This window comes from Myxocyprinus asiaticus, chromosome 3, assembly GCF_019703515.2.
Source record: "Myxocyprinus asiaticus isolate MX2 ecotype Aquarium Trade chromosome 3, UBuf_Myxa_2, whole genome shotgun sequence".
NCBI lineage: Eukaryota > Metazoa > Chordata > Actinopteri > Cypriniformes > Catostomidae > Myxocyprinus > Myxocyprinus asiaticus.
Window position 1 is genome coordinate 9,372,825 of NC_059346.1, and position 12,659 is coordinate 9,385,483.

General features: G+C 37.4%; 1 protein-coding gene across 1 annotated transcript; it reads left to right on the forward strand.

Annotated features, from left to right (window-relative positions):
- Positions 1 to 1,187: 1,187 nt before the first annotated feature.
- tctn2 (tectonic family member 2) lies at positions 1,188 to 12,197 on the forward strand. The gene is made up of 18 exons (XM_051658702.1): positions 1,188 to 1,323; positions 1,618 to 1,731; positions 1,970 to 2,043; positions 5,530 to 5,731; positions 6,123 to 6,223; positions 6,345 to 6,544; positions 6,683 to 6,803; positions 6,993 to 7,131; positions 7,351 to 7,431; positions 8,481 to 8,594; positions 8,729 to 8,803; positions 8,937 to 9,026; positions 9,140 to 9,257; positions 10,216 to 10,319; positions 10,564 to 10,711; positions 10,875 to 11,018; positions 11,424 to 11,512; positions 11,712 to 12,197. Exons 1-18 carry the CDS (start codon positions 1,236 to 1,238, stop codon positions 11,831 to 11,833), a joined length of 2,124 nt encoding a protein of 707 aa, XP_051514662.1. The 5' UTR covers positions 1,188 to 1,235; the 3' UTR covers positions 11,834 to 12,197.
- Positions 12,198 to 12,659: the final 462 nt, after the last annotated feature.

A 12,659-nucleotide genomic window follows, 5' to 3' on the forward strand; every position in this document is an offset into this window, starting at 1 on the left:
AACAAGGAAAGCCGAGCGTCCACAAAACAGAGAAACAAAATAGACACAAGGGTCAAAAGGTATAATAAAGAGCAAACTTAACTTGGGAACTGGTCACAGGAGGCACAGAGTACACAGGCTCAAGACTGAACACAAAGGCAGGGATCAAACAGACTTAGAAAGGTCTAGACACAGGTGAAGGGAATGAGGGTTAACGAGCAGAGTACTGAACAAGGTTAGGGACATTGGCGCCATCTGCAGCAGTGGAGAGAACAGAGCTCAGGGTATAAGTGCCATCTGCAGGCCTGGAGGGAGCATGGCATAGAAGGCTCAAGGAAAGCACCCCCTGCTGGTCAGGAGGGGAACAGCAACCCAAAGATGAGATCTTTACACTCTGACTGGGGCTCATATAAGACGCAGTTTACATTGTCCCAGACATACAAACCCTGTCCATCTATCCATCCATCCATCCTTAATGCAAGTGTGTTGACCAATCTAAGCACTTATATTTGTGAATCAACGTCTTGGTGTAAGTCTCAAAAGTTATTTAAGTGTAAAAACATTAACATATTTTTTAATACAGATTGCATATGGCTTGGCATTTACTTGTGCATTAAATTACAGATATAAAATGACCAGTGTGATTCTGTGTTCTGTATTGTAAGCTTACAAAACAGTGTATACATTATTTGTGCATTCTGTTACGAGCAATTGTGAGAATCTTTGATACTGTTAACTGCATTAGTGAAATAATGCTGAGTGACTACATCAGACAGTTGTGTTCCTTCTTCCCTCACTCCAATGGGCAACTGAGATGACAGATTGCTCCCCTCTTTCTCCTCTGCCCTGCCCCACCCACTAGGGGAGTTTTGAAGAGAGAAAAAAATTTTTTTTTTTTTTTTTTTGAAGAGAGCAATTCTTTTTTTTTTTTTTTTTTTTGAAGAGTGAAAAACATTTATTTATTTATTTTATTTTTTTGAAGAGAGAAAAAACAAAATTTTTGAAGAGAGAAAAAAAATTAAGACTTAGGCTCAGGAAGGAACTGAGACACTATTTATTTTTCTTTTTTTTTTTTCACCTTGCGGTTCAGAGCTTTTTATTACCCTTTAAACATAGGCTTTAGGGATATACAATAAAAACGAGTTCATTCTTGTCACACTCCAGTTCAGTAGGTGGCGGTATGCTCCTAGTCAGCTGGTTCGCGACCCGCCAATAAACCCACCGAAGAAGAGGACAACCCAGACCAACGCAACATTATGACAAGATTATCATCCTCTCGCGTCGTTTTTCATTCCATATGTATAATTCTAGTGCTTTTAAAGCAAGAAACCATCTGTAATGTCGGTAAGTGCGTTTTGACGTGAACACTGTAGACAGCTCGCTAATAGCTAGCAAGCATCTTGTTGCCATGGAGAAGCCATTTGTTGCCCTTTAGCTTACATATGAACAAAAACATGTATTGGTTATTTAAATTAGATTATAAATGAATCAGTAACACTATGCGGATTTAAATAAATCTTTATATCCTATTTTGATCTGTCAGTCAAGTCAACAGAAATAAACAACACACACACCCACACACCAATGTATCATTAATGGCTCACAACATGTAAAGATGTTAATGAATCAGTATTTTAGTATTTCAGCCCGCATTTATTCTGGCCTCTGGTCCAAGGATATCAGCCTTTCTGGTTGGAAACGTGTCTGGCATTTCCTTAAACATCAGTGCTGTTGTACCCACAGATGCAACTGGTGAGCAGTTGAATTAACACAACACAATCTATTTAGTCTGTGTTTATCAAATAAGAACTGTATTTGATCTGCTATTTTCGATATGACCGATTTAATCTGATAATTAATTATTGTACCTATTTGAAATTGGGAACAACATGTAATTATTTGATGGAGCAGCCTGCACTTATACGTTGTTCTTCCTTTCCATTGTAATGAACTCTATTGACATACAATATGTTTTCATAAACTATTTCAGGTAGCCTTCCAGCACCAACCTGTAATGCAGTTTCTCAAACACAGTGGAATCTTTCATATGAGTTCATTGGAAAGGTGAGATGTTCGCCCTGCATGTACAGCTGTTTATTTAAAGGATTATAAAACAGTGCCAGGCTGCAGTCTATTTACGAAATCTCAGTCTACACTGTTTAGTTTTTGTTTATCTGCTCTAAATTCTTTTTTTACCTGTGTAACATGAAAGCAGTACATATTATTTTCCTACATCTAATGATTAAGACCATTTGGTAAGCATCAACACAAAACATTGACTCATAATGTCAAGAATATAGTGAAAATATTATATTTGACTGTAGATTATTATCTTATATTCCAGACATCCTGTTATTAAGCATTTTTGTGCATAACTGTTTAGCCTTATCAGACATTGTCATGCATACATTGTTGTTTCTATTTGAATTAAAGGAAAATTCCGGGTTCAGTACAAGCAAAGTCTTTCTAGCAAGTCAGTCCACTGCCGGCCATCTCTGGAACGCTCTCGGGAGGCTATTTCCAGTCATGCCAGTGCAGCTCCTATCTACTTGAATGGAGAAAGACCAAAATCAAGATTACGATCAAAAAACATATTTCAAATCAGCAATAAAATCTGACAATACTGGAATCATAAATTGTGATTCTTTACCTCAGATTACGCTAAGAAACGGAATTTTCCTGGCTTGTATAGCTAATGCGCATGATATCTAGAGTTGATTGACAGGCGATGTCTGTATCTAAAAGGTGATTGGCTCTTTTAACTGAAAGGCGGGACTTCCTTTCTACTTCCCCTTGACTGTTGGGCGCTCAGAGCTCCTTGGTTGAGCGTTCCAATTTCTTCCATTCATTTTAATAGAAGTGGCCCATCTCTGATAAATAATCTCTGTTACAAGTAAAGCTCAATTTACAAAATTTGTGGCATAATATTGATTACCACAAAATAATTTTGACTCGTTCCTCCTTTTCTTTGAAAAAAAGCAAAAATGAGGGGGCCTTGGTAGCTCAGTGGTAAAAGAAGCTGTCTACCACGCCTGGAGTTCGCTAGTTCAAATCCCAGGGTGTGCTGAGTGACTCCAGCCAGGTCTCCTAAGCAACCAAATTGGCCTGGTTGCTACGGTGGGTAGAGTTACTTGGGGTAACCTCCTCGTGGTCGCTATAATGTGGTTCGTTCTAGGTGGGGCGTGTGGTGAGTTGAGCGTGGTTGCCGCGGTGGATGGCGTGAAGCCTCCACTCACGCTATGTCTCCGTGGCAACGCGCTCAACAAACCACGTGATAAAATAAGCGGGTTGATGGTCTCAGACGCGGAGGCAACTGGGATTCGCCCTCCGCCACCCGGATTGAGGCGAATCACTACGCAACCATGAGGACTTAAATAAGCACATTGGGAATTGGGCATTCCAAATTGGGAGAAAAATGGGAAAAATCCCCCCCTGGATCTGGGTTCCAGTGAGGCACTTACAATGGAAGTGAATGGGGGGCCAATTTTTGGAGGGTTTAAAGGCAGAAATGTGAAGAATATAATTTTATAAAAGCACTTACATTAGTTCTTCTGTTAAACCGCATGTATTATTTGAGCTGTAAAGTTGTTTAAATAGTCGTTTTTACAGTCATTTTAGGGTTTGTGGACATTACATCATCATGGCAATGAAGTTGTAAAATTGGCTATAACTTTACACAGAAAAGGTCAGTAAAGGATTTCATCACACTAAAATCATGTTAACACGCATATTGTTTATTTCTTGTGGCTATAATTTAGAAACGGTGAGTATTTTAACGTTCAAAATTGGCCTCATTTACTTCCGTTGTAAGTGCCTCACTGTAACCCAGATTTTTGCTTTTTTAAAAGAATAGGAGGGGCAGGTCAAAATTGATTTTTGTGGTAATCAGCATTATGGCACAAATGCTGTCGATTGAGCTGAACTTTTATTGAACCTGGAATATTCCTTTAATTATAAATATATACTGTATATCACAATATAGTAATAACAAATAACAAAAATCAATACAAATTTGTTAATATATTAAATAACCATATTGTACTGCTTATTTTTGGATGAAACAGTCAGTGAATACAATACTTCCAAATACGACCTCTTATTGAATTTTCTCTTTATTTGGAACTTGACAATAGTACATGGAAAAAAACAAAAAACACTCAACCTGGTTTTAAATCATTTTTACCATAATGCTAAATTTCACATTGTCACATTTCAGTCTGATATGTTGTTGACTAATTTTATTATTATTATAAACTTTCCTCAAGAAACTCTAGATCTTCCCAAAGCAATTTAACAAAGAAAATAATGCAGTTAAAAAAAAAATAAAATCCAACGAAAATAAACACTTCTTGCAGAAAATATCCAAAATTATGTAAACACTTAATGCTGAAAATAAATGTTCAATAAATATAAACACTTCTTGCAAAAACAAAACAAAACCAATTATGACAGAATTAATGTGAAATGCATCTTTTGGCTTTCATAATATTCTTTTGCGTGGTTCATTTTGAGGTGGTAAAACAAATTTCTTGTATTACGAGTGATTATCGTCATGTGACAGTTTGCTGATTACATTTTCCTGCTCTGTGTTGGCTTTCGTGAGCCTACACCACAGATGTCGCACCTGTTTTAATAACAAGCTCTTTCTTACCTTGTTTGGGAGTCATCCCGTAACGTGGTGATGTGTTTTCAGGGTTTTCCTGGGTCAAAAATAATTGAGTAGGGCAAGTGATCCCACTCTGCACTCTCTTGAAAATATCGGGAAGCCTGCTGGACTGGCATGCATGACACGCACATGAGACACAGATGAACGTGTCAGATGATAAGCATATTAAGCACTTATGAAGCGCCAAATGCAAGATTAATGTAACTGAATTTGCTTTGGCAGCCGCCAAAAATGTTTTAATGCCTTAAAAACCCTGTCTATGTTTCTTTAATTGTCTCAGTTGCGATATACCCGATATAGCAAGATCTCTATCGATTGAAACGTTATATCTTCGCCATGATATATATCGTCATATCGCATTTTCCTGTCCATACTACAGAAAGTCTTTTCTTGTAACTACATTAATATCTACTGTGGATATTATTATTCATGTTAAATGCAGTCATTACCACTAAACTAATATTTTGTTGGTTGAAGATCATCCTCTGGCTCTGACATTCAGGTTTGACAAATGCTACAACAACATACCACTCCTTAATTTGCAGTAGGAGTCGCTTCATTAATGGTGTGAATCAAGATTATAAAGGGAATTGCCTCAGGCAATCGCTGCCTTGTAAAGCAGTTGCTTAGTTTCATCAGTGTATAAATCTGGACATTCCTCCTTGCACTGAATGATGTATAAACAATGTTGCTTTGGTTGAGCCTATGCGTGAGTGTGTTGAAGGGTTTCAAAACCACACACACACACCTCACAACTCATACACCCAAGGACTCCACAACTAAACAGAAAGAAAAAAACATTCAGTGGCAGAAGAAATGTGATTAATACATTGGGAAAAACTAAGCAACATTGTTGATCACCAATCTATTCTCTCCTCTATCAGAATGTCCTCCTGGTACGGCTGAGTTTGAACCGCAGCCTGCAGCTGTGTGGGAATGAAACAGTTGCCTCTGATTGCTGCCTGGAGCCGCTGTGTCTACAAGAGATTCTCCGGGTGTCTGCATGTGCAGATGAAATGCCCAAAGCCTCACTCATTATACAAACCAAGGTTTACGCCCAGATTGTCCCTAGCAAACCCCCGTCTGGTTAGTATCTCTTTTCATGTCACAAAATGTGGAGTGCTGTTGTAAAACCTGATGGTAATACCATGGTTTTTGCTAGTGATAGAACGATATATTGGCCAGGCCGATAAAAATACATTTGAGATTATCGCAGTTGGCCGATAACTATGCCCTCTTGGCCGATTAACAGGGGTGTTCGCTTTCCCTTGTTTTAGTTCCAAAATCTGCTAACAGCATTGTGAAATAGATAATGCAAAATTTCCAAACTGATAATGCCAAATTGTCCAAAATAGAATGAATTTTGAGTTAATCTTTAGCGCATTTACATGCATGTTCTTATACGATTATGCTTAATATGCCAGCAACATGTGTGGTCATGTAAACGCATTTAATAAGTACTGCACTTTATCAACAGAAAATAAAACAGTCATTCCTAATCAAGTGTTTCAGCCTCTTGGGGACTGTCCATGTGATATTTCCCCAGTCGAGTGTGACATACTCTGCTGTTGTGACCAGGTAATAATTAAAGCATTGGGAAAGACAGTTTAAGGTCTGTTTTGAATATATCAATCTGTGGTATCCACTGATTGTTGTTTGAGAATGTGTTTGTTGCTTTTTGTGAAATTTATCTGTTAAGGACTGTACCCAAGAGGTGCTGGGACTGTTTGAAACTCAATGTCTTCCTGGACCTTTTGGGGGAAGTTTCAACCCTGTTCCAGACTATCAGTGCTCAGCTCAGTCCTCTGAAAATAACCCTGATTGGTTCCCCTTCCTCTGTGTTACCTCGCCTTCTGACAACAACCCTTTTCTGGGACTTTTCTACAATGGTGGGACAGTGTAAGGAAGACATAAGTGATTCTTTCGTTCCTCTTTCTCCGAGCCTTATCATCTATACAGTTTTGTGTTTACTTATCGCTTATGTTTCCATTTATTATTGTAAATAAACATTTTCTAAATCTGCATGGGTCTTTACAGCACTCCTAAGCCCAGTCCATCATTCAAAGCTCAGCAGGTGACAGATCCTGTACCTCCCATTAATTACCGCCAGGGGGATCCAATCTTCACTATAGCTGACCAGTACTTCATTATACCACAGGTTATATTACATCACTGGTGTATGCATCCATTCATTTATGAATGTATTGTCTTCTCTATATGCAGATCACACACTGAATCATTGTTATTTATTCCTATTTTGCTTATACTCTAATTCTACACATGCATCTTATTGCAAGAGGTGTGAATATATTTACCACACTGATGTTTTTAATGTTTCTCTGTGCAGAACTCTGGACTCGGCCAATGTGTTGAAAATGCTCCAGTGGCATTTTTGGTAAACTTTGAGTCTCAGTGCACGAGAAGGCTTCATTCTTGTCCATCACCATCCGACAACCTGAGGGTGAACGTTAAGGATGGACGGGGAGGTAGACACATAATCTGAGTGGCTTTTTTAAAGCAACAATAAATTTTCAGGATTTTTTTTGTCAAAAACTCTGCAAAATTGGGAGGCTAATAATAAGTCTACCCTTAAATGATTCTGATGTGTCTTGAGGTGCATGTGAGTGATCTTGTTTCCTCCATGTGTATGCGTGCATATACAGTATGCATCTCTGTGAGTGCTTGTATGTTTGCATTCTTTCTAGGAGTGGTCACAGTCAATGTTGTGGATGAAGTGGCCAGAGACCTCTGTGTGTTTCTGTCAAATGTTTCTGAGCTCACATCTGGTCAGTTGCATAAACATTTCAGCAATTATATTAAAAATTAATTAGTACTATTGCTACTAGTAAATAGTAATATTAAAAGTGTGTAATTTCTGCAGCACTGTAAATTCACTAGCAGCACCAAAAAGAATAGCAGAAATAGTGAAACAGTTTCCAAACACACAGAAGCCCACAGCGGCCAGAAATAAGTTGTGATCTAAAAAAAAAAAGGAAACATTACAGAAAAATTAAAAAATAATTTATGGTCACTATGCACTTCTATTTGTTAGGAAAGATTAATTACTTTGCAGTTTCATTTGTTGCTGTTTCTAAAAACAAAACATGTACTACAATATTACTGTAGAAAAATGATTTCTGCAACAAACTATGGTTACTACAGTCTACAATATTACTATAGTAAAACCATAGTTTATAAAAGTTATTCATGCCTTTATTTTGTCACGCTTAGATTACTGTAATTCCCTTTAAATTGGAGTAAATCGATCATCTCTCTCGTCTTCAAATGGTCCAAAACGCTACAGCTACACTTCTGAAGGGCAGCCGTAAATATGAACACATCACTCCAATTTTAGTTTCACTGTATTGGTTGCCGGTTAGATACAGAATTGATTTTAAAATCGTATTATTTGTTTATAAATCATTAAACAACCAGGCGCCACCATATCTTTCTGATTTGCTGCACCCACACAAGCCGTCCAAATCTCTTAGATCAGGGGATCTTGGACTGGTCTGTGTTCCCAGATCCAGATTGAACCAAAGAGGTGACTGAGCCTTTGCCATAGCTGGCCCTAAGCTCTGGAACAGCCTGCTGGTCCACATCAGAACTTATCCATCACTATCTGTTTTGACATTTAGGATTTAAGCGGATCTATTCTCGTTGGCTTTTAATCTACCTCTTGACTGAGTGACGGTAGATTATCCCTTACACATTATATCATAATAAATTAGTAATAATGTTGTAATTTCTCTCTTAGTAACATTGTAGACTTAATGGACATTGACTGTGAAGTTGGATCTTTCTCCTGGTTTAATTGTTTTTATTTATATTTAAGTCCCACAACAGTGTGATGATGTTGTTCTGGCCTTGCGTTACACTCTTTACTGGCGAGAGAATGGCCTCACCGAAATTACTGTGACACGGACAACTGCAAGTATAACTCTTCCTGGTGAGTCACAGCTGTTGTCTTCCTGTTGATTCTCACAATATGACACCACATCATTGCACATAAAACTGAAACCTGTTTTGCAGATAGAGTCCCTCTCTCATTATTTTCTCTGTCTTTCTCTCTTGCTCATCTAGTGTTTTTAACCAGCAGATATTCTGCACTGTTTGTAAATGGAAATGAAACATCTCAGTCATTTTCTGGCAATCCAGGTTAGAGCAACTCTCACAATACATCGGCTTCAGATGCTGAGGAATATTATATTTAGAGCTCAACCAGATTCGTTTGGGCAGATTCGTTTGGCATGTGCTAATTTGCTTTCCCCGATTGACCTATGTTGCACAGGATATGAGGTAAAGAAGCCAGTGCTTGGTGGGATTTTGGACTCTGATACAGGAATTATACAGAGAGCCCAGATCAACCTTTGGCAGCCAGGTACTGAAGCATCCAGACTGAAAATCATTACCTTTAAATTCCACTGTTGAAGAATCACCATTACCAGCATATCAGGTGAAAGTGGGCTTCATCCTGTGCTTTGTCGTCTGCAGGCGGAGAAGGCATTTGTTCCACTGCTGATCTGAGACCAGTTCTTTTTGGGATCAACTCCACATCAGGCTGTCTCATTCCTGTGAGTCTGATGAACCTGACACAGTGTAGCCAGCTCAGGTGAGTGACTCTGCTGAAGTCAAATATAATCAAATATAATCATTTAAGAATCAAATACTTTGAAGCCACTTTTTCACATTTTAAAGGAATTGTTCACCCAAAAATGAAAATTCTCTCATCATTTACTTACCCTCATGCAATCCCAGATGTGTATGACTTTCTTTCTTCTGCTGAACACAAACGAAGATTTTTAGAAGAATATATCAGCTCTGTAGGTCCTAACAATGCAGTTGTGAATGGTGACCAGAAATTTGAAGCTCCAAAAAGCACATAAAGGCAACATAAAAGTAATACATAAAACTCAAGTGGTTTAACCCATGTCTTCTGAAGAAATATTTTAGGTGTGTGTGAGAAACAGATCAATATTTAAGTCCTTTTTTACTATAAATTCTCCTCCCTGCTCTGTCAGTCTCCACTTTCACTTTCATATTCTTCTTTTGTTTTTGTTGATTAACAGTCTTCGTGCATATTGCCACCTACTGGGCAGGGAGGAGAATTTATAGTAAAAAAAAAAGGCTTAAATATTGATAAGTTTCTCACCCACACCTATCATATTGCTTCTGAAGACATGGATTTAACCACTCGGGTCATATGGATTACTTTTATGCTGCCTTTATGTGCTTTTTGGAGCTTCAAAGTTTTGGTACCCGTTCACTTGCACTGTATGGACCTACAGAGCTGAGATATTCTTCTAAAAATCTTTGTTTGTGTTCTGCAAAAGAAAGAAAGTCATACACATCTGGGATGGCATGAGGGGGAGTAAACGATGAGAGAATTTTCATTTTTGGGTGAACTATTCCTTTAAGTTTTGCCATTGTTACTGCCTTTGTACTGCAGTATAGTGGGCATAAAACCATTCTAAGCTCAATACAACAGAATGTCCCAATGAAAAAAAAAAGAAACCTCAATAACTACAGCACAATTTAACATGACACCCGTTTTATCTTTCATTTCACAGAGAAACAGTGCGTGCTGTTCTAGCTGGATTAGTGACTGCTACTCTGGTCTCCAGAACAGGAAAGCCAGATTTTTCCAACCTTGTAGACTGGGTCAACATTTCTAGTGAGCAACCAGACAAAGCACAAAAACACATAATTATCTATAAATATCAAGCTGTTTTAGAAGTGCTTTTCAGTGAGTTTAGTTCTGCTTAATTAATTGTTGAACACTTAAAATTCATACCAAAATGCAGCCTGTGTCAAAATAAGATAAGACACAAAAATACAGGTCAAAAACATTTCAAAAGAACATTCAAAAAGTTTATGTTAACTTGGAAATATACTAACCGTACTGCTTTGAATCTCAGCTTCAGTGCTGAACTCCAGTCAGCCAGCAGGTGGCAGCAGTGGCGAATGTTCAGCTGTTCCAACACACCTCCATATTCACGTAAGGAGTGTCATCATGGGACAGGTGCAGGGTGTGCCACAGAAGGTTATCCAGGCAGTGGAGATTAGGTACTGAGTCTTCTCATTTAGCTTCTCGTTGCACTTTGATTTACTTACATTATTCCTATAACATCCCTTTCTGACAGCAATGTGCTTGATATATCTGGATGTGTTTGTGCTTTTGATATTTTTTGAAATAATTTTGTCTGAGATGTAGATGTGTGGTTCTCAGTTTCAGAGAAACAGCATGGAGGCTAGAGTGCGATATGGTCATGTCTAACCCCTGTGTAGACCCAGAGATGATGCAGACGTTCCCTGTGACCTCTTCTGTGACCTTCACTGAGAATCCTCTTAATGCCCAAGTCCCTAGATCCAGGTGGGTCCTAAACACACACACACACACACACACCCCACAGAGACTAACCTGATTTGCATACCAGCTTGATTTTAACTTTGATAATTATATAATTACACTTACTTAAAGACCGGTGGTTAGGGTTAGTTACCATTGTAACACCATGGAGTACAATATCAATAGTATGGTATATAAATATGGTAATCAATCTGTACCACTCAGTTTGTGTTTATCACTCAGTGTTTGTGTGAGTGTTAGATACAATGGGTTTAAATGTATATGCATATATAAACACACCCTGATGAAAATGTAATTAAAAAAAAAATTATTACATTGCAAATGTTTTGTTTTCAAAATTATTTCGATCTAAGGCTTATATATGACATTAATCTGTGAAGTTTAATTCAAGTTTCTTTTCTGCTGCAGGTTCAGTATTAACTTCACAGAGTTTGACTGTGACAGGAACGATGTGTGCTTGCCTGAGCTGGCTTTCCCTCTCACAAGATACTATACTGGTAAGAGCGTGAATTTAATACAGTTGCTAATAGAACGAGGCAGAAAAACAATAGTCAGTTAGTACTGGATACAAACCAGTGTGTAAATGGTCAGAAAAAATGTGTATGATTGATACGTAATTTTCCTATTTTTCTATGTGTTGTAAACTAGGCTGAAGTTGTAGCATGTGTTCATGGCTGTGTCTTAACCTCTTCGCAGGTGAGCCGTATTCCCAGGCTCTGGCTAAAGGTCTCCTTCTAGTGTTCTTCTTCATCGCTGCGTCTGTTTTAGGAACACCATGGAGACAAATAAGACAAGCATGGAACAGTGCTTCACTATGAGAGAAAAAGTGTTTGTAATACTATAACCTCAGTGTAATTGGGATGGATATGATTGGTCGTGGTTTTCAGAATAGCTTGTGGATTTGATTATGAATAGATCATCAGCCAAAAACTGTAAATAACTGTAAAGATGGAATTATTTATTTGAATCTAATATGGTTTGTATTTTTTTATATGTCAAGAAGTGTTTATTATGCTTTGTGAAAATACAGTTTGTACTTTTTGAATTGTGAATACAAAATAAAAATACATATTTTTATATGTAAACCAATAGCTTCTTCTGCTACCACTATAATTATAGTAAATAATAATAATAATAATTATACCTAACAATAATAATAATTTCCTCTACTTACTACAACAATATTGTATTAATATTAATAATACTATTATTATCACTGTATTAATTACATGTACACTACAAGTAAAAAGTTTGACCTTTTGATCTAAAGGCTTGCTTTATTAAATGCTTAAAATCAGTTTTGTAGACAATTACAAATTGTACCCATGTATGAAATTCTGTACATTTTAAAAAATAATAAGTATAATTATTATTTTAAAAGCATCCCAGGTGTCCTCTCATGAAGTTGGATGAGAGAATGTCCAGAGTGTGCAGAGCCATAATCCAGGCCAAGGGTGGCTACTTTGAAAAGGCTAAAATATAGTTTTTATTTGGTTAACATTTTGGTCATGACAATTCCCATTCTTCCATTTGTGTTATTCATTGGTTTAATTTACTATAATTAAATAAATAAATAGAAAGCAGCAATAATACATGAGTGGGTGTGTCTAAACTTTTGAGAGGTACATTATATAATAAATGGTG

Excerpts from the sequence above, each read along its gene's own strand:
- tctn2 (XM_051658702.1), top strand. The coding sequence starts at position 1,236 with ATGACAAGATTATCATCCTCTCGCGTCGTTTTTCATTCCATATGTATA. Across the intron at positions 8,595-8,728 it reads TGCAAGTATAACTCTTCCTG|TGTTTTTAACCAGCAGATAT; the intron begins GTGAGTCACAGC and ends TTGCTCATCTAG. Across the intron at positions 11,019-11,423 it reads GCCCAAGTCCCTAGATCCAG|GTTCAGTATTAACTTCACAG; the intron begins GTGGGTCCTAAA and ends TTTCTGCTGCAG.